Raw genomic sequence first — 21,951 nt, 5'->3', positions numbered from 1 at the left:
GCTAGGATTGGGCCCTTGGTCATTTGACTTAAAGTCAACCGGTTGGGCTGACTCAGCAAGATCGTCATAACTCTTAGGCTGCAATCCTGTCCACTGGTGGTCTTCAGTCTTTTTCATGCCACAACCCCAATAAATAAATAAAGCATGAGGCTGAAGACCCACTGTTGGTCCCGTCCCCCTTCAGAGACCCTATCTGCCCACTCCCTGCCCCATTGCTGCCCACTCCCCGCTCTTTATATGCAATTCCTAGCACTGTTCATTGTAACAAAATATTCTTAAAATTTTGAGAGAGCAGAAAAAGTTACCATGAAGCCTGGCCCTAGTGAAACTATTTTAGCCCCATTGCCATGAACCTGAGCAGGACTGGGACATAGTCTCCCGGTATCTGAAGAGGTACATCAGATGCCTCTCTCCCCCCCCCCCCCCACTTTACCTGGTGGTGCTCCAATCCAGTGGCCTTCAACCTTTTTCATTCCTGTAAGTTGCCGCAACCCCACGACGGAGACTTTGTGACCTCAAGGTTGAAGAACACTGCTATATACACTTACCTGGGCGTAAGACCCATTGAACTTAATGGGCGTTACGCCTGAATAGACATGCATAGGACATGCTGCTAGCCCCTACATCAGATCCACATACCTGGACGGTGTGAGGATGCTCCTGACTGATGGTGATGGTTCGATTATAGACGCTCAGTGTGACCACAGAAGAGAATGGCATCGCCTTACTTCCTTGGCCGTTCTGGATCGTGATCGCAAACGGAGTGAGCGTGGGGTCCTCGGAGCACAGCCCAACCAGCTGGTAGATGCAGGTGCCTGTGAAATTGTATTTCTTTCCATCGAAGGTGGTGTAGTGATGATCCCCGGCTGCGGTGCACGTGGAGTGACTAACGGCGTGGCAGCCCCGGACCCCATCAACTGTGGCACATCGTTCACTGGCCTTGCAGCTGGCAGGCTGGCACACCACCATGCCCAGGCTTGGGTCGCATCTGCAGAGAGAGCCACACTTCTCATCGGCCCAGAACTCCTCCTCTGGCTTATAGTAAAGGCCATTGTAGGTGCAGCCACAGCTGCCCACGGGGACACATTTATCAGCGCTGAGCACATAGCCTTCGTTGCACTGACAGGTTTCCACGCAGGGCTTGTTGCAGGTGGAAGGAGAAGAGCGGTCGGAGCAGCTGGCCGGGCAGGCATTTCCGCAGGCCTCATAGTGGCTGTTCTCCGAACATGGCAAAGCTGGGAGAGGACAGAGCGGCAGAGACCTTACAGGAGGCAAAGAAATCAAGTCCCAAAAGCAACATGTAAGCGTGCAATCCTAACCCACTTTCTAGCACTGACATCGCTGTGCCGATGGGACATGCACTGCATTCTGCATTGGGGAGGAAGTCAAGGGAGCCTCCTGAAGGTAAGGTCATAGTTGTATCTTACCTTGGGGCTGTAGGGCTGACAGCAGACTACTGGACAAAGCAGAGGCTCAGTTGGCCCAATGGAACAGGGGTCTAGGAATTTGGTCCATCTATTACTGCACCCCACTTTCCTTAGTAGATACTTCATATTAGACCCAAGTTGGAGGCTTGCTCTATAAAGAAACCATCTTACACCAAACCCACCCATCATTTCATCCATGTTGGCTTTGCCCATTTCCGTCTCCTGTATGATCAACCCAGCCGTGGTACCCTGTTATCTTGGGATCGGGGCCCTTAACTGTTCAAACATAATCAAGCGTGTTGTAGTTCTGCTACTCCAGTGATTTGCAGCCTTTTTCATCTCGTGGCACACTGACAAGGCACACCATCAGTTTTTTGACAACGGAGAAGGTACACCACACAGCCGGCCGGGGGGTCCGATCCTCCAATGGCCCCACTGATATGTGACTCTCCCCCGAATTCTATATGTGCCACGGCACAGTGGTTGAAAATAGCTGTACTACTCTATCTATATGTTCTGAGCTCCTTGGAGAAAGGGCAGTATAACAGTGTACTAAATACAAACCTACATTTGATTTTTCATGATCAGGATCAAGTGATAAAACAGCCTGGCTCATACATCCTTCTTGGAGCCAGGGGCCTCAAACAGAAATCAATACTTGATCCCACCACGTCAACTTGCACTCACCACAACCACTCTCTGTTCTCCAGTCTCCAACAACCACACCCTCCTTGTGGCAGCTGGAAGCGTAGGCAGTCAGGGCCTGGCATAGGATGTTCTTGGCCCCGCCGTTGAGGCAGACATCATAGATACAGCTATCAAAGAAGTCGTCAGGGCTGACCTTCTGATGACATTTGTGGAAGGGGCCACCTTCCAGCTTGGTGATGAGCCCGCAGAATTCCTCGCTCTCAAAGAGCCGGCGTTGGCTTTCCTCACAAGTCGGGCAGTTCCCCTGGCAGAAGTCCCAGCAAAAAGGGTCGCGATCTTTCACTTTCCATTTCCCAGCCCACTCCACCACAGACGTGGCCTTGTCGCCTGTGGGCGTCACCATGTCGTCGTCTGGGTTTTGGTTGAAATTCCCACATAAGCCACAGGTGGTGCCATAGTAGCTGCTGGGCAAGGTGATCTCCACCAGCCAGGTCCAATCAAAAGAAACGACCAGCTGAAAGTCGGTTTCCAGCACAGCTTTCAAGCCACTCTGGTAAAGCCACAACTTCCCATCTTCTAGAGTTACAGGCAGACTCGTGATGACACCATTCAGCTGGAAAGAAGGGACAGAATCATTAGTCTATCTCATTTTACAACAGTATCTTAGCTTGTCTAGATAGGTTCCAGAGATTTGTCCTGCCCCAAAGCTGTAATCTCCAACCAATCTGTATTGTGCTATTCTGTTTTGGCCAAAACAGCACATTTTAAATCTGCTGTCTGTGGAACTCTTTGCCACAGGAAGTAGTGATGGCATCTTGCCTGGATGCCTTTAAGAGGGGATTGGACAAATTTCTGGAGGAAAAGTTCGTCACAGGTTACAAGTCATAGTAGGTATGTGTAAACTCTTGGTTTTAGAGGCAAGCTGCCTCTGATTGCCAGATGCAGGGGAGGGCACCAGGACGCAGGTTGTGTCTGTTGTCATGTGTGTTCCCTGAAGCATTTGGTGGGCCGCTGTGAGATTCAGGAAGCTGAACTAGATGGGCCTTTGGCCTGATCCAGCGGGGCTCTTCTTATGTTCTTATGCTTCTTGCTTAAACTTTGATGTGTTTCATATCAAAGCTTGCAAGCCTTATCTCTGTTCCTGAGCTGGATGTTTCTGTTTTGCTTTAGCGTGGCCAAGTGGTGTGGCTTTACATCTGTTCCTTGATGCTTTCTCCCACTCCGCAAATCTTAAATTCACATCTGAGCTGAACTTTGTCAAGTGATGTGTATTGGTGCTTTGAGCTGTTTTATGGGAAGGTTTTGCATGTTTACCCCTTTAAAACAACAGCAGCAACCTATGGTTCTGCATTTTGTGTGCCTGTATACAGAATATAAGTAGTTAATATACAGAATGAAATGGGGGGGGGGAGAGAGAGAAGAGATGCATGGGATAAATTTAACTCTGAGAACCAGGGTGGTGTAGTGGTTCTGCTGTCGAACATAGACATGGAAGACGTGTGGTTGGTCTGTGGAACTCCTTGCCTCCGCATGTGGTGATGGCATCTGGCCTGGATGCCTTTAAAAGGGGATTGGACAAATTTAATAATAATAATAATAATAATAATAAAACTTTATTTTTATCCCGCCCTTCTCCCTAACGGAACCCAGGGCGGCTAATAACATATTAAAAAAACAGATTTTAAAAACATTAATACATAACAGATAAAAACATTTAAAAACACATTACAGAGGCCATAAAAACAGTAGTCAGATTAAAAGACAGAAAAAAGAGCAAGTCACCGAGGAATCAAGCCTGTAACAAACTAAAAGACGTATAAAAATGTTAAGAAGGCCAGAAATCAGAAGGCTTGTTTAAACAACAGTGTTTTCAGGCCTCGCCGAAAACTCTCAAGAGAGGGAGCCATTCTCAAATCAAATTTCTGGAGGAAAATCCATTACGGGTTACAAGCCATAATGGGTATGTGCAGCCTCCTGATTTTAGAAATGGGCTACATCAAATGCAGGGGAGGCCACCAGGATGCAGGTCTCTTGTTGTTTCGTGTGCTCCCTGAGGCATTTGGTGGGCCATTGTGAGATGCAGGAAGTTGGACTAGATGGGCCTATGGCCTGATCCAGCTGGGCTCTTCTTATGTTCTTATCCAGATTCAAATCCCTGCTCAACCATGAAGCTTCCTGGGTGACCTTGGCTCAGTCCCTATCTCCCAGCCTGAACCTACCACACAGGGTTGTTGTGAGGACAAAGGAGGGGAGGAACTATGTACACCACCTTGAGCTCCTTGGAGGAAGAGCAGTATAAAATGTGAATATATGGATTATTCTGGGAAGGGTTTGAAACATAGAACAGAAAATTCTCAGTTGCCTCACCAAACTACAGATCCCAGAATTCTTTGAGCTTGAACGCACACTCTTACTTAGTCAACAGCCTAACCAGGTTGGTGGTGTACATTGCCTCTGACTTGGCTAGGCTTTTGGTGCTGACTGATGGGCTCCTCCTCTTCTATTCATGCTCTGATGCTGGGTTGTATCAAGTCCTATTTTGGGACTCACCCGGATTTTGCCAACTTCCTTTCTGTGGATGGAGATGCTGTGTCCGTACACATAGACGGTTGTCGTTCTCACAAAGGAAATGGCCTGACTGCCCCGGTTATCATTTTTCTCATCGACTCTGAACGGCACCAGCGTAGGGTCGTTCCCGCAGTACTTGACAATGGTGTAAGTGCAGGTACCCTGGAAATCAAAGTCCCAGCCATCGAATGTGTGGTAGTGAGGATCTCCCCAGCCCCAGCAGGTCTCATTGTAGTCTGGGACACACTTTGCTCGGCCCTCCTCCACCTTGCAGCTTTCCTTGGTCCGGCACTTGAGTGTTTTACAAGGGTCTGAAAGGAAGAAATCGTAGTGGGTTCGGCACAACCATCTGGGAGTTTTGGTAAAGTATAGGCATCCCCCATATCTGCGAATCCCATACCCACTGTTTAACTTATCCACACCCACACATTCATTACTTCTTCCAGCCCTTCCCAGTGGTGTTGCAGCAACTGTTACCTTGCAGATGCCCGATCTCGGAAGCTAAGCAGGGTCAGGCCTGGTTAGTACTTGGATGGGAGACCGCCTGGGAATACCAGGTGCTGTAGGCTTATGCCATAGTCTTTCGAGACTGAAGGTTGCCAACCATCTCCCTATACTGAACACTATCTCCCAATCTCGTCTGATCTCGGAAGCTAAGCAGGGTCAGGCCTGGTTAGTACTTGGATGGGAGACCACCTGGGAATACCGGGTGCTGTAGGCTTCTACCATAGTCTTTCTAGACTGAAGGTTGCCAACCATTTGTCCAGACAGTGCGGGCTGCACTGGGGGGTGAGCATGGGGGAAGGGGGGTGACACCACTACAAGCCAAAATTATTAAAATCTTGGTATTTCTTAATAATACCATCATGTTATATATCATTCAATGCGTAATTTCTTGCGGAATATAATGAAACAAACCACGCTGAAATAGCTCTATTCTATCAAAAGTTATAGTTAAAAAACCAGTGGGGAGTGGGGCGATGGTGCATCCCAGTGCCCTACCGCTTGGGTTGTAGCCCCAGCCACTGTATGGGAGAACATACATCATGGGGGTGATGCGTTGGCCTCCTGCACTGGGTGACGTAAACTCCAGTGATATCACTGGCCCTTCCTATTACAGAATGCTAGAGGAGGAACACGAGACGCTAGAGAAAGGAGACAGCCAGAATGCTAACGGCAAGTGGACAGCGTCCTGCAGACAGTGTTCTGTTCTGGCTGTCTCCCTCCTCTAGCATTCTGTCTAACTGCTTCTCCCATCCCTCCTTTAGCATTCTGTAACAGGGAGGGCTGCAAACCACGAGCACTACCAAGGAAGAGCTGTAAGAAGCTTTAAGAAACAATGCTCAGTGCCACAGTAAGTATAGGGTTCATTTTTATCTGCCATTTTGGCACCCATGGAAGGAGGTAGTGGGAACATATGAGAGCCAGGGTGGCATAGTGGTTTGGGAGGTGGACTTAGACCTGGAAGATGCAGGTTCGAATCCCCCCTCAGCCACAAAGCTTCCTTGGTGACCTTGGGCCAGTCACTTTCTAGCCTCGCCTACCTCGCAGGGTTGTTGTGAGGACAAAAGGAGGGCAGCAGCTGTGTACACGGCCCTGAGCTCTTTGGAGGAAGGGCGGCACAAAAATGTGAACAATTAATAAATAAATAAAACATCCCCCCCCCCCACAGAAACAGGGGAATGCCTGTATATCTGGTGTGCTCCCTGGGGCATTTGGTGGGCCGCTGTGAGATACAGGAAGCTGGACTAGATGGGCCTATGGCCTGATCCAGTGGGGCTGTTCTTATGTTCTTATTGCCCGTCTCCAAGCGAAATCTGTGTCGCAAAACCGCCCACTCAGCTGGAGCCCCCAAGCACCCTCTGAAGGCTCCTTCCACCCATGACAGCCTTTCACCTTTATTGATGCAGCTCATGATCCCATCTTGAACCTTGCACTCTTCGTCACCGGCACAGGCGTGAGATTCGCAGATGACTCCCCGGCCTGGGATACAGCTGCAGATGTGTTGGCATTCATTCAGAAGGACCTTCTCATTGGGCTGGGCGGGCATTTGCCAAGGGGAAAGCACAACCATCGCATTACCAACTACCACCATAGTTTCCATTGCCAAACACATTTCAGATCCCTGGTGGTCAGATCAGGAACAGAAGCCCAAAATACTGTTTCCCAAGCCCTTTATTCTAACCGCTATATTGTTTCCTTCTCTTCCAGATCTGAGAAGAGAACTCAGTAGTCCTGACTCACATATAAAGAAAAATATATACAACTTGAAAGGCAGGAGAACAAAGCCTGGGGGAAAAAAAATTCAATGCAAGTTCATTTCTTTTCTGTTTGTATCTGATCTTGAATATACTGTCTAGACTAGCAGAGAAGCAAAACAGTTTCTTTTGACTAACAGCCTTTAACACAACCAACAGTAAACCTCTGTGAGGTATCAGAGATCTCAAAGTGGGTACTCTTGGCAGAGGGGTGCCACCTTGGCAGCCTGAAAACCAAAGAATCTTGACCTCAGCTGCTCTGCAGCGTACCAGCAAAGAAAATGAAAGAAGAGCATTAAATGTCACAGGTACGAAAGAGTGCAGGATTATTTTACGGTCAGAGGTCCATGAAGCCTGGACCTCTTGGCCTTTAATAGCTGCATCACAGGTAGAAATTCAACAGGGGCAACTTTCCCCTACAATGGTGAGGCAACGCTTCACTTACCAATGAATGTTTCCATAAACTGTAGTCTTGGTGGAGTGCTGGTCTATCAATCTCAATGCAACTTGAGATCGCAACTTGAGATTGACCATTTACAACTCAGTTTAGGTGTCCTCTGGGAGATCACATCATATCTGACCAACTCTCTAATGAAGGTTGTGGACACCTGATGTTTGGATGGTTTCACAGGAGCTAAAGCAGTGGTTCCCACACATTTAGCACCAGGACCACTTTTTAGAATGAGAATCTGTCAGAACCCATTGGAAGTGATATCATGACCTGAAGTGACATCATCAAGCAGGAAAATTTTTAACAATTCTAGGTGGCCATCCTACCCACACTTCCCCAGGAGTAACTTTCATTTACATAAAAGAATATACATAGTAGCTTGTTAAAAGTACGGGTCTGTAATATTTCCCCATATGCAGTCACAATACTAATGTAGCACCAAATCTATTATATGAAAAATAAAATATTAAAATGAATGGGGACCCACCTAAAATTGGCTCATGACCCACCTAGTGGGTCCTGACCCACAGTCTGAGAAACACTGGGCTAATGAAACCACTCCTGCCGAGCCTTGCAGTAATTCAACCATAGAACATGGATTTTGCATATAAAGGGTCTCAAGTTTAATCTCTGTCATCTCCAGTTGAAGGGACCTCTGCAGGTTGGACCCTTCACTCCCGGGTCAGACAGGAAGAGCATCTCCTCGCAGGGCATCCCGTCCTCCTCCTCCCAGATGCTCAGGTGAAACAAAAGCCTGAATCATTCCACGTATCTCCTAACACTACACTGGTAAGACAAGACCATGTTGCTATCTCCTCTAGGGGGACGCACCTTGTAATAGCTTCCATTCCCAGAGCATCCACATTTATCCACAGCGACGCAGTCAAGGCCGTCAAAGAAATACCCATTATCACACTGGCAACCCTCGGAGCAAGTCTCGGGGCAGATCCTTGAGTCCGTGATCCCGGCACAGTCGGTGGAGCAGAAATCGGCACAGACTTCGTAGTGGCTGTTGGATGGGCAGGTCAGAGCTACAGCAGAGAGAGAATTTGCGTTTTTAAAAAAAGGATGAAAAAGATCTCTCAGCTGCAATTCTATGCAAGTCACCATTAAACTCAGGGGGGCATCTTCAGGTAGATATAAATAAAACAGCACTAGTGTAATTAGTCTGTGGAACTTCTTGCCACAGGAAGGAGCGATGGCATCTTGCCTAGATGCCTTTAAGAGGGGATTGGACAAATTTCTGGAGGAAAAGTTCATTACGGGTTAAAGGTCATAGTAGGTATGTGCAAGCTCTTGGTTTTAGAGGCAGGCTGACTCTGATTGCCAGATGCAGGGGAGGGCACCACGCCACAGGTTGTATTGTGAGCTCCCTCAGGCATTTGGTGGGCCACTATGAGATACAGGAAGCTGGACTAGATGGGCCTTTGGCCTGATCCAGCGGGTTTCTTCTTATGCACTGCTGGTGTTGCTAAGATTGCACTCCAGGGGGCAGACCTGTGCAGAAAATGAGGGTGAAAGATGGGGGAAAGCCATGGGCCCCTCTATTCTCCCCTCCTACTGCCATCAATCAGTCCTAAGTTGGCTGGAATGATAGGCCAAGAGATCTAGAGCTACTATCCCTTATTCAGTTGTTGAACCACAGAGAAACACTACAACCACACCTGAATCACTTTGACTATGGACTGGGAAGTAAGATTGTCATAACCAAACTATTGAGTGGGCTTGACACTCTGGCACGCCTGCCTGCTGGAGGTTCCACCCTTTCCTCCTTCTGGGGGTCTCTGAGGACTTGGCGTTTCAACTATGTGTTTGGTTCGGGGAGAAGGTTGCTGTGAGATGCTTCCGTTTTAGTTGCACTTAATGGCTGCCTTTGTGGGTAGATCTGTGCGCATAGAAATCATGGCTTTTTGTTTTAGTTTTGTAAGATGCTCCTTTCATTTTAGTAAGGGAAGCTTCTTTGCATCATAATTTTGTTTTACAAGGGCGTAATCTAGCAGTTCCCAAACTTTTACCGCAGTCACGACCCTCAGCCATCATGGAGCCCTGTTGATGTGGTGCCATCAACCATCTCTCCCAGTTGCCGCCTTCTTGAATTGTGTGCAGTCTTGTGTGATATAAGATAGGAGAGCTGGTAAGAAAAGGCCACTGGGGACATCCTGACATGCCCCTGTGAATATGCCATGGTGCCCTTGGGTGCCGCAGCACACAGTTTGGGAACCACTGATATAATATCTATGTGCACATGCACCCATCCACCCACCCATTAAATTATAAATAAAAATTGTTCAACCACACGGACCTAGACTTGAGCATCACAGTACTCACGGCAGAAGGATGCACTCCTCCATGGCTGGACAGAGACCCCGGCCTCTTGACAGGCAGACACATAGCTCTGGATACTCTGGCACAAGGCCTCACTGTCCCCATTGCCCAGGCACAAGTCATAGATACAATCATCGAAATACACATCGGGATCCACTTTGCCATGGCAAGCACCGAAGGGACCGTCAGCTATGGTGAGGAGCCCACAGTAGTTGTGCTGCTTGAAAATGTCCTTCTTCCTCTCCTCGCAGACTGGGCAGTTGTTCCCAGAGCATCCATCTGAGCAAACTCCAGCTGCCCCAGGGATCGGGACCTTCCAGGCTGACCCAAATGCAGTGACGTCTGAAGTTGCCTTGCCATCAGGAAGCAAGAACTCATCGTCCCTCCGGCCATTGTAATTCCCACATAGGCCACACATCTGCTTTTGATAGGTGCCTGGGACAGTGACCCTCACACGATACACCAGGTCATAGCTCACAAGAAGGCCAAAGTTTGTTTGTATCAAGACCTTATTCCCATGCTGGAAGGCTCTGAGATGTCCATCAAAAAGAGCTATAGGGAGGGCCTGAAATATTCCATTCACCTGCAGGTAGGAGAGGGAGTGCAGGGCATGAATTTGGGCATGTTGGGTGGTTGATGGTCACAAAGCTAGCTTCAAGTACCTTTGCTTCCAGTCCTTACCACAGTCACAGGTTCAACTCTCAGCAAGTCAAAGTCAACCCCAGTTGACATTCCCAATAAGAAAACTTGCATAAGAAAATCCCCTAAGAAAATCAGAGAATCTCATTTGGCTTCCCTTGTAACTTCTCACATGGGTCCTCACCACTCCCGTGTGATACAAGGACATCTGCAAGAGGGATCTGAAGGCCTTAGGAGTGGACCTCAACAAGTGGGGAAACCCTGGCCTCTGAGCGGCCCGCTTGGAGGCAGGCTGTGCAACATGGCCTTTCCCAGTTTGAAGAGACACTTTGCCAACAGTCTGAGGCTAAGAGGCAAAGAAGGAAGGCCCATAGCCAGGGAGACAGACCAGGAACAGACTGCACTTGCTCCCAGTGCGGAAGGGATTGTCACTCCTGAATCGGCCTTTTCAGCCACACTAGACGCTGTGCCAGAACCACCTTTCAGAGCGTGATACCAGAATCTTTCAAGACTGAAGGTTGCCAACATTCCTCACCACTGTAGGAATCTGTATTTGCTTTTCGTTTCACTTTGTGTGAAATTTCAGGGCCAACCTTCACGGTGTGTAAAAAACCCCCAAGATATTTGACATTCCTTACATACACCCCCTGAACATTATCTGGTTTCTTCTTTCAGGGGAGGAGCCCTGAGAATGGTTTTTGAACTTCACTTTTGCAAAAATTTGCTGGGTAGCCCTGATTCGTTACCTACCTTGACCAGACCCCTCTTGTTCTGCACCAAGGTCAGCTTGGTGCCATAGACCTCCACGGAAACCATCTTGGTGACCGAGACTTTTCCACTTCCCCAGGCTTCATTCTCCTGGCTGACCGTAAATGGAACCAGATGCTCCTTGTTGGTGAAGGAGGTCTTGGCAAGGATGTAGGTACAGGTACCCTGAAAGTTGAAGTGGACTCCATCGAAGGAGATGTAATGAGGGTCACCAGAAGCAGAGCAAGTAGCTGAACCAACTGGGTGGCATTTCTGAATGCCGCCCACCACCCTGCATTCCTCATTAGGGCCACAGGAGACTTCCTTGCATGAAACAGTTCCACCAGCCTGGCACACGCACTCCACATTGCACTTGTGGGCTGGGTAAAAGGTTTGGCCAGCTGAGTAGTACCGTTCCTGGTACACGCAACCGCACTGAGACACGGGGACGCAGCGGTCACCACTCCACACAAAGCCTTCGTCACAGATGCAGCCCTCTGCGCAGTGCGCCGAGCAGGGAACGGGTGAGAAGAGGCTGCCGCAGGTCTGTTGACACCCCCTGGCGCAGAGTTCATAATGACTGTTTTGGGGACAGACTGGCTCTGAAACGAGAGGAGAAGGATATGCACGTTCCATACTTCAGTGTGGCTTGAAACGCTTCCTCGTTCACGCCCACTTTTGAAGCACTGCAAAGTAGGAAACCGAGCACTGATCCCTCTGTCAATTTTTGTGGTTTCAGAACTCACTCCTGGGTACAAGACACTTGCAAATGTTATCTGTGTTTGACCTGCAGTCGTTTAAACACACAGGAGCAGCCAGCGAGGGATTATCCAGCAGCAGATGCACTCAAGCAAAAAGCTGGGAGCATGAACAGCACATGGGGAGAATCTCTCAGTATACAAAGTTTCCTTCCCTCTGATTTTGAATGGAAAAGGGCTGGACCTGAACCAGGAAATTCTAGGCTCAGATGCTTACTCAGCGATGTGGGTCATGAAGGGGCTTGTAAACACCTAGTTGGCAGAGAGATCTGGAGCTGTGGCACCTTTTCCGTCTCTCGTTCTTCCTTCTGTAGTTCCGGAGGGAGAAGGAGCAGAGGTGTAACTAGGGCAGAGCATGAGGGGCACCTGCCCTGGGTGCCATGCCAAGGGTGACACATGACTGCCCCTCTGGCTCCGCCCTAGTTCTAGAGGAGGCACTATCGGCCTCATGACCCTTCTTCTATGGATGCTCCCCCTCAAGAAACAGGGGGCATGAAGCTACCACCACAAGCATTTCCTTCTCCCAGGAGAACCCAGAGTGACATCACAATATCAGTGATGTCACTGCCCCTGGGGCAATGCGTTACACCTCTGAGAAAGTCCGTTACACCTCGGAGGAGGAAGCTGCCACTGCTACCATCCTCTTTCAACTTGCTCTCTGCAAGTGAGCAGAGGATTGAAACGCCGCCTAGCGGAGAGGCAAGCTGGAGAGGGCATCAGACAGATGCATCGGGGATTTGTCCTTACAACAGCCCTCTAAAGGGCCACTCAACGTAAACATTTCAGGTGGCCTCAGAGATGGGCCAGCCCTAGCGATGAATGTACCAAGGATATCATACGCAGTGTGTGCTCTCAGCAGCAGAAGGCAGTACATTTGGAACATCTCCCCACATGTAAGCAGGCGTTCCCACATGTGCATGGGGTACAGGTTCTAGCTGCTTCTGCAGGTACCAGAAACTGTGGTTAGCAACAAACTCTACAAGAAGCGGTTCACAAATCCCCATCACCATGCAGATGATATATCTGTCTCTGTTTGCAGCCCTCCTGTGTCTTGCTGTCTTTGTGGTGTCTGCAAATACTAACAGGCAGCACTAACAGGAAGTGGGTAGGAGGGCTCAAAACAACACGCTGCTAAGTGTTGCATTGTTTTCAGCCCTCCACCCTGCTGTCTGGTAGCGTTTGCAGCATCACAGAGGCAGTGAGACACAGGAGACAGGGACAGGAGGGCCGCAATCAGAGACAGGTAAGTCATTTAAGAACGTAAGAACATAAAAGAGTCTTGCTGGATCAGGCCAAAGTCCCATCTAGTCCAGCTTCCTGTATCTCACAGTGGCCCACCAATGTCCCAGGGAGGAGTACACAAGACAACAGACACAATCTGTGTCCCTGTGCCCTCCCCTTACTATGACTTGTAACAATGATTTGCACAATGGGGGGGGGAATTCGTGAACCGCAGATAAGTGAAACTGTGGCTACGGGGCACACAGATAAGGGGGGAAGCCTGTACAATTAAATACACTTCCAAATCTTTTCCGAATCTCATTGTAGACATGTCCTAGGACGAGCTGTGTTCTTTTTATCACAAGGAGGAGAAAATCAAACGCGTACTCACTCCAGGATATGTGGATCCTCCAGATGTAGATGGTCACCCAACTGGCTTGACAGGCCAAGGCGTAAGCAGCGATGACATGCCCCAGCACAGCCCGCTGGCCACTGAATGTGCAGTAGTCATAGACACAGTCCATGAAAAACACCTCTGGGTCAATTCTGCTGTGGCACTCCCTAAAGGGACCGCTCTTGTCCACAAGGAGCCCACATTCTAGGTTGTTGCCTCGTTGGCTCTGGGCAATGTTTCCTAACCCAGGACACTCCCTGAAGCTGGTTTCCCCACATCCCAGGGACTCTGCCACCCTCCAGCTCTGACCCAAAGCTGCTGAGTCACCATCACCATTGGTCAAGTCATCTCGGCTGTCTCCATTGAAGTTGCCACAGAGACCCTCAAGAGCCCCTTGGTAGGTTTTCGGCACAGTGACGGTGAGATGGCTTTGCCAGTCGAAGGTAACCATGAGGCCAAAATCAGTTTGGAAAACTGTATTCCAGCCCTTTCGGTAGATGTAGATTTGCTCCAGGCCCGTTCTATAGGGCAGGTGGGTCAGCAAGCCATTCACCTGGGAACAGAAACAGAAGAGGAGAAGCCTGTAAGAATGAAATCTGACTGCGTCATATGAAATGAATTCAAATTAAATTTTTGTCTTTAAATTTAGAGCATATATTGCTTTTGAAATCCAACTTGGATACTTATTTTAAAGCATCAGTCCGGTGACTTTTAAGGCAACTGTTTATGATCCCCTCTCCAAATTCAATATTTTGATGTCTTCCTTTGAAAAATCTTTTTTTTCCTACAAAAAACCTAAATTCCAATAGTACCTATAACTGCTAATTCTAAGGGGAGAAAAAAAGGGAGAAAATGAAATGCAAACCTTCAAGGGAGGGCACCAGGATGACAAGAGAGGGCACCAGGATGAGGTCTCTTGTTATCTGGTGTGCTCCCTGGGGCATTTGGTGGGCCGCTGTGAGATACAGGAAGCTGGACTAGATGGGCCTGTGGCCTGATCCAGTGGGGCTGTTCTTATGTTCTTAACTACAATTCCCAGGAGGCCTTGCAGGTCTCTTGTTATCTGGTGTGCTCCCTGGGGCATTTGGTGGGCTGCTGTGAGATACAGGAAGCTGGACTAGATGGGCCTGTGGCCTGATCCAGTGGGGCTGTTCTTACGTTCTTAACTACAATTCCCAGAAGGCCTTGCAGGTCTTCTTGTTATCTGGTGTGCTCCTTGGGGCATTTGGTGGGCCGCTGTGACATATAGGAAGCTGGACTAGATGGGCCTATGGCCTGAGCCAGTGGGGCTGTTCTTATGTTCCCAAGAGACACTGAGGGAAGGCGATTTAAGTGTGTGTGTGTGTGTGTGTGTGTGTGTGTGTGTCCATCTCATTCATTTCCAATCTCCAGCTTGTTCCTCATTGGAAGCAGCTCTGCAGAAGCCTGCATTTCATTGGCCTAATAATGATCAAAGCCCACTAAGAGACCCGATAAACATAATTAGCTGCCTTTTACTAAAAGTCAGCCCAATTCTACCTAAATTCCCCCATGCCAATGCTGCAGGGCCAGCAAAGCTTATGCTGTATCCCATAGGGGGGATTTTTCAGTCCGGAGCACTCAAGGGGACATTTGTCCTCTTTGCCCTGGAGTAAGCCCCAGCCTGCGTAACGGGTCCACTTGGACATGTGCCTGGATGCGAATCCGAGTGGATCTGGGTCAGCAGATCGGGCCCTGGAAGGGAGATGGATAAGGTATGAGCCACTGTTGCCATTCCACCCCCCTCCTGGGTCCGATCCAGACACCCCCTGCCCGCTCTGCACTCTACCCCTGCCACCGTGCTGCTCAGAGAAGCCCTTACCTGTTCTGAGGTTCTGCACTGGCACAAATGGAACAGTGTAGGCCTTTCATAGGGATCGAATCTGACACTTTCTGCGTACAAGGCATGAGCTTTACCTCTGAACTAAGTCCCCCTCCCCAAAAGTCATCCACACGTACAAGCTTCGTTGAGAGCATGTGCTCTGACATGCACACATGGGCTGCTAGGCTATTGGGCCACAACTCACTGTCTCCCAGAAGCAGGCTGTCTTGGACTCACCATGACCTTTCCCCGGTAAGCCCAGCTGATGGTGATCTCCAAACCGTACACTTGCACCTTGATCAGCTTGTTGAGGGACATGGACCAGCCACCTTGGCGTGAGTTCTGGACCAAGATCTGGAAATTGACCAAGTCCTGACTCTTCTTATTTAAACCGGCCAACTTGTAGAGGCACGTCCCCTGGAAGTTGAAACTCTGACCGTCAAAAGTGTGGTAGTGGGAGTAACCGGTGGCAGAACAGGTGGAGTAGCCAGCCGGATAGCAGTTCCGGATCCCGTTCTCCACGGCGCACTGTTCCCCAGCCTTGCAGCTGGCCGCCTGGCACGTCACTTGTTTGCTCTGTGAGTCACAGGTGCAGCGTTTAGTACACGCGCTGTCTCCCCAGAACTGCTCATTGGGCGCAAAGAGGCGACCCTCGAAAACGCACCCGCAGGCACTCTTGGGGATGCATTTTCCCGCATCCAACACAAAGCCCTCATTGCATTGGCAGGTCTCAACGCAACGTAAAGAGGAGCAGTTTGTGGGCACCGCTTGGTCGTTGCAGGTGGCAGGGCACGCAGAGCCACAGGTCTGGTACTGACTGTTCTCAGGACAGGGTAGAGCTGAAAGCGAAGGAACAAGAGGGTCACCGCGGCACTGGTTGGCAACCTTCAGTCTCGAAAGACTATGGTATAAGCCTACAGCACCTGGTATTCCCAGGCGGTCTCCCATCCAAGTACTAACCAGGCCTGACCCTGCTTAGCTTCCCAGATCATGGCATAAGCCTACAGCACCTGGTATTCCCAGGCGGTCTCCCATCCAAGTACTAACCAGGCCTGACCCTGCTTAGCTTCCGAGATCAGACATGTGCAGGGTAACAGTTGCACTGTCACAGCTCATACTTGACTTCTTCATCAGGACCTGCATTTAGGGTGCTTTCACGCATCGTTCCCAGCAGAGAGACTGGAAGTACATGGCGGCAGATATACTTTCACAGCAGTTTCACACTATTCTGACCGCTGCTCATACTGCTTATTTTTAATAATAATATTTTATTCTTAATAAATATATCCAGATTGAGTACACCTGATCCAAAATGCTTGGGACCAGAAGCGTTTTGGATTTGGGGGGATTTTGGAGTATTTACATATGCCTAATGAGATGTCTTGGGGATGGGACCCAAGTCTTATTCATACATAAGTAACTAAAAAAAAAAATGAGGTACCATTAATACAGTGGGGAAAATAAATGCATTCAGCCCAGTAGCATCACTAGAATACCTTTATCAGCTGTTAAAACAACAGCAAACACAAACAGCAGACAAAAAGTTTTGGATTTTTGTAGCATTTCGGATTTTGGAATTTCCTATAAGGCAAAAGGTCCCAATCTTCTTGGCACCGCGACCCACCGCGTGCTCTCTGTGGTGGTTTGTGACATGGGAATGGCTTACTGGGAAGGTGGGGAGGCACCAGTTCAACAACCTATTCTACTGATCTGCAGGACTAAGAATGGCCTGCAGAAGCCTGGGAAAGTCAGTTTTGGATTTCAGAAGCAAACTTGGCTTTCCAAAAATCAGAAGTGGCTTTCCAAGGTTGCTGTGGGCCATTCCGAGCCCCACAGAGGCCTGCAGAGTGGGTCGCCAGACTAACAGGACCCAAAGAGGCCTCCCCACCCTCCTGGTGAGTAATTCACTTTCTGGAATGGCTCCAATTTGGAGCCAAACTGGAGCAAGGGCAGGTGGGAAGGCCCAGGTTGTGACCCACCGCACGTGAGCTAGCAACCCACCAGTAGGGTGTGGCCCACAGTTTGGAAAGCCCTGAGATAAGGGATACGCAACCTGCATTTAAGAAATATATTACATATTAAATATATATCTTTACTACTGTTAAGAATATTGATGCACTGCTTTCAGACAGAGTGGTTTACCAAATGGTTCATGTGGCTAAATACATAACTATAAAAATAATAAAATAGATGCTTGGATTAAATTGCCATTATTTTGACGGTGTTGAAAACCTGTAATAAAAACAGAATAGCAGCTATTGGGTCATAACCCGTTTGTTCTACTCACGGCAGCCTGTGAGTATCCGCCAGTCAGATAAGATGACGCCTTCTCGCTGACAGGCATCTGCGTAGCTCGCCAAAGCTTGGCACAGAGTCTCCCTGTGGCCCTCATAGAAATAGAGGTCATAGGCGCAGTTGTCCACAAAGATCTCTGGATCAATGACAGAGTGGCATCGGCTGAATGGGCCCCCCTCCTTTTTGCTGATCCAGCCACAGAAAGGCACCACCTTATACCCAACGAGCACCTCCAACGGGATCTTTTTGCAGCCTCCATGACAGTCATCCCAGCAGAAAGGGTCGTCGTCTTTCACCTTCCAGCTCTGCCCAAGCTCTACAGGGCTGGGGGCCAGGGTGCCTTTCGGGGTCGCAAAGTCATCGGCGGGGTCACCGTTGTAGTTGCCGCACAGGCCGCAAACGTTCTCCGAGAAGCTGCTTGAGATCTCGACCTCCAGGCGGCTCCTCCAATTGTAGGAGACTTTCAGTGAGAAGTCCGTCTCAAGGAAGACAGAATTCCCGCTCTGGTAGAGCCGCAGTTTCCCATCCGTCAAGGAGATGGGGAGCCGGGAGCGCTGGTTGTTCACCTGGTGACGGCAATTGTTATGGTTTGACATGGTGCTGGGAGCAAACCAAGGAAGAGGAGAAAGAGGCTGAATAGGAAGTGTGAAAGATAGGAGAATAGAAGGCACTCTTGCTCACCATTCTTTTCTCCTCCACAATTCCTCTCTCTCTCTCTCTCTCTCTCTCTCTCTCTCTCTCTCTCTCTCTCTCTCTGCCACCCCCTTTCCAAACCAGGAATTGTAAGGAACAAAGGCTGTCCATCACCAGGTGATTTTCAAGTCGCCATCAGGTTTGTTTGTTTTTTATAATTGACAAGGCGCACTGCGTTTCTGGTGAGGGATCACACACCCCAATGGCCCTACTAATAAATATCCCTCCTCCAAACTCCTGTGGTTCACTTGTGGACCATTTGCAACACACCAATGTGCTACGGCACACCGATTGAAAATGGCTGCTCTAGAGCCATGTTAGTAAGCCTCCTGGACAAGACTTGCAGGACTCTAGGCAAGATCAAGCCTAAATTTCCAAGCCAGCCACAGCTTAACAGCCATAACTAGTAGGTCATTGGAGACTTAGTCAACTGCCTGCTTTTGCTTCCTGCCTGGGACTTCATAAATGGGAAGGGAAGGTTGGTCGAGCATCTGGCAGCCAAAGCTGCTGGGCAGGCTGTGTTTGCTTTGGTGGATCATCAATTCTACATGTCCACACTGGGCACAGGTTCATGCTACAACCCCAGGAGAGAAACCCGATCCTTACCCTGACAAAGCCATACTCATTTCGGGCCATACTTATGTTCTTCCCATAGACCTGGACAGTCACAAATCCCACGAAGGACACACTCAGCCTGGCCCGGTTCTCATTTTTGGCTGTGACGTGGAAGGCCGGGAGGGTCGTGTCTGGGCCACAGGTCTTGGCCAGGGTGTAGGTGCAGGTGCCCATGAAGTTGTAGTACCGTTTGTCAAAAGTCTGGTAATGGGGGTCACCCAGGGCCCAGCAGATGGCCCTCGACTGGGCCACACACACCGGTTGGCCATTCTTTATCTGGCAAGTCTCCTTCTTTCGGCACTGGATGGAACTGCAGGAAGGTTTGGGGGCTGGTTGAGAGGCTAGTGAGAAAAAGCAAGTTGTCAGCGTAACTGATCATTAATTCATTGTTGGTAGTCTACATTTTTAAGCGGGTTGTATCTTTTCAATTGGTTGTTGGCCGCTCTGAATGTTTCAGTAGAAACAGGGTTGGCCCAGTGTTACCAAGACAGTACAGCAACCAGCACCACTTCTCTGCCTCCTCCCCACCCCCAAATTAGAAAGAAAGATGGAAATAGAGCAGAAAAGAAAGTATGGAGGACAGAAGAGTGCAGGGCTAGAGCACCTCTGACTCTCTAGCCCACCACTCTCTTCTCCACGCTCTCTCTCTCTTGCTATTCTCCCAAACACAAAACAAAGGGACCAAAACAAACTTACCCTATCTATCTATCTATCTATCTATCTATCTATCTATCTATCTATCTATCCCACCCTTCATCCAAAGAACTGAAGGTAATGTACAAAACGATGATTGAATTTTGTCTTCACACCAACAGATAGACTAAAAGAGATTGATTTGCCCAAGGTCATGCAGACAGCTTCAAGATCAACTAAGGATTCATTCCCAGATTTCCCCAGTCTGTGTCCAACACTCCACCACATTGCCTTCCTGTCTCTATCTATCTACTATGCTGATGACCCCCACCTTCATACCCCCCCCATCACTCACCACTTCGGCACAATGCAGCTGCACCATAGCCATTCTCATAGGCAACACCAAAACTCAGCAGTCCAAAGGGGATGTTGGGGTGCTCCACGGAATGGTCACTGTCTCCTTTACCCAGGTTGTACTCGCCCCAGGAGTACTCTGTTCCCGGAATCTGCATCCAAGAGATTCTGCCCAATGAGCGCCTGTCCATGGTGATGCCAGTGGCGGCGGCCGTCTTGGCGACAATGAGTGCGTAATTCTCAAAACCCACCTGGTCCCTGAGAGTGTAGGATGAGCAATAACTGGACACGTCTGGTATGCTCAGGAAGAAGGGGTCAAAGGTCACGCCATTGTGGACACCCCCTGTGCAGAAGAAGAAGACCTGGATGCCAACATTGGCTGTGATGTAGATGGGGGATGAATGTGTGACCTCCAACTGAATTACCTGCCCGGTTTTGAGGTTGTAGCTCTTATGAGTTCCACCAGAAACACAGTTGAGGAGGGTGGTCTGGGAGGTGACAATATACGCAAGGTCATACTTCTTCTGGAAGGAGAGCGGGAGGACAAAGAAGGCCTGGCCCCAGCTAGAGACCGGCAGCAGCTGTTCCACCACATGGTTGCACTTGGTGTTCTTGTAGGCACAGCTGTGTCCACTCAGCACCGCCACTGGCTTCAGGGATCGGATGCACGTGCCGGAGAGATCTTGCCGGCTCTGGAATTGGATGGCTTCAAAGGGTGAAAGGGAGACAGTCAGCTTGCTGCCTGCTGGGTAGATGCGCTCCTGGAATCTCACGCTACCCTTGAGGTGGATCTCTACTGCAACATGATCACGCCAAGCAATGATGGAGAACTCCTTATATGTCTCCGGTGCCTCTCCAGCTGGAGTGAGGACATAGTACTCCGTACCTAGGCTCTGGACAGGGAAGACAATGGTAGTGTCTGTCGACCTGTCCTTGGAGTTCAGGGCCAACACGGTGACGTCCTGGTTGGCTTGCACCACGACGGCATAGCAGGCTCTTGCAGTGCCACCCATCTCCACAAAAGCTGGAATCTTCACTGCCACTGTCTGACTCTGGGCAAGGAGGAAGGACCGTCGGAATCGGGATTTGGAGATGGAGACGGTGAAACTGGTGGAGGGCGCGTAGCTGGAGACGAAGAGCTGGAAGTGAGCATGAGAGTAGTCCAGCTTGTAGTTCTGCATGAAGGCTGTGATGAACTCCCGGCCAAGGGGACTTACAGCCTGGAGGCCTGGAATGAGTGAAAGAAGCAGGAAAATAGTGGGGTGTGTGTGTGTGTACATAAATGCATGCATAGGGAGCCTGAAGCATATTTCATTTGTTCTGAATCATGGCCAATCTCAGCAGAGACACTAGCATCTTACATAAGAACATAAGAACAGGCCCACTGGATCAGGCCATAGGCCCATCTAGTCCAGCTTCCTGGATCTCACAGCGGCCCACCAAATGCCCCAGGGAGCACACCAGATAACAAGAGACCTGCATCCTGGTGCCCTCCCTTGCATCTGGCATTCTGACACAGCCCATTTCTAAAATCAGGAGGTTGCACATACACATCATGCCTTGTACCCCGTAATGGATTTTTCCTCCAGAAACTTGTCCAATCCCCTTTTAAAGGCGTCCAGGCCAGACGCCATCACCACATCCTGTGGCAAGGAGTTCCACAGACCGACCACACGCTGAGTAAAGAAATATTTTCTTTTGTCTGTTCTAACTCTCCCAACACTCAATTTTAGTGGATGCCCCCTGGTTCTGGTGTTATGTGAAAGTGTAAAGAGCATCTCCCTAGCCACTCTGTCCATCCCCTGCATAATTTTGTCTGTCTCAATCATGTCCCCCCTCAGGCATCTCTTTTCTAGGCTGAAGAGGCCCAAACGCCGTAGCCTTTCCTCATAAGGAAGGTGCCCCAGCCCAGTAATCATCTTAGTCACTCTCTTTTGCACCTTTTCCATTTCCACTATGATCTGCTCCTCAGCTACATGATGACCAACCTGCTGCCCACTATTCTCTTGGCACATGCCTGAATCCTTGGTTACCCATCACCAGATATTCCTATGCCAGTGTATTTACAGACCTGGGACGACAGCG

At 49.4% G+C, this 21,951-nt stretch overlaps 1 protein-coding gene and 1 pseudogene across 1 annotated transcript in view; one reads left to right on the top strand and one right to left on the bottom strand.

Annotated features, from left to right (window-relative positions):
- Positions 1 to 21,951, bottom strand: part of LOC136661527 (IgGFc-binding protein-like) — a 34,025-nt gene that overhangs the window by 9,450 nt on the left and 2,624 nt on the right. Inside the window, exons 4-15 of the mRNA XM_066638811.1 lie at positions 19,868 to 21,094; positions 18,871 to 19,220; positions 17,564 to 18,137; positions 15,514 to 16,115; positions 13,434 to 13,989; positions 11,067 to 11,665; positions 9,681 to 10,260; positions 8,184 to 8,383; positions 6,540 to 6,681; positions 4,626 to 4,954; positions 2,115 to 2,688; positions 640 to 1,235 (exon numbers count right to left, since the gene is read on the bottom strand). Coding sequence (XP_066494908.1) covers positions 640 to 1,235; positions 2,115 to 2,688; positions 4,626 to 4,954; positions 6,540 to 6,681; positions 8,184 to 8,383; positions 9,681 to 10,260; positions 11,067 to 11,665; positions 13,434 to 13,989; positions 15,514 to 16,115; positions 17,564 to 18,137; positions 18,871 to 19,220; positions 19,868 to 21,094 — 6,329 coding nt within the window. The remainder of the gene's footprint in view (positions 1 to 639; positions 1,236 to 2,114; positions 2,689 to 4,625; positions 4,955 to 6,539; positions 6,682 to 8,183; positions 8,384 to 9,680; positions 10,261 to 11,066; positions 11,666 to 13,433; positions 13,990 to 15,513; positions 16,116 to 17,563; positions 18,138 to 18,870; positions 19,221 to 19,867; positions 21,095 to 21,951) is intronic.
- LOC136662025 (5S ribosomal RNA) lies at positions 5,242 to 5,364 on the top strand (annotated as a pseudogene).

Source organism: Tiliqua scincoides, chromosome 10 (assembly GCF_035046505.1).
Source record: "Tiliqua scincoides isolate rTilSci1 chromosome 10, rTilSci1.hap2, whole genome shotgun sequence".
Classification (NCBI taxonomy): Eukaryota; Metazoa; Chordata; class Lepidosauria; order Squamata; family Scincidae; genus Tiliqua; species Tiliqua scincoides.
This window is presented reverse-complemented; position numbering and strand designations above follow the sequence as displayed.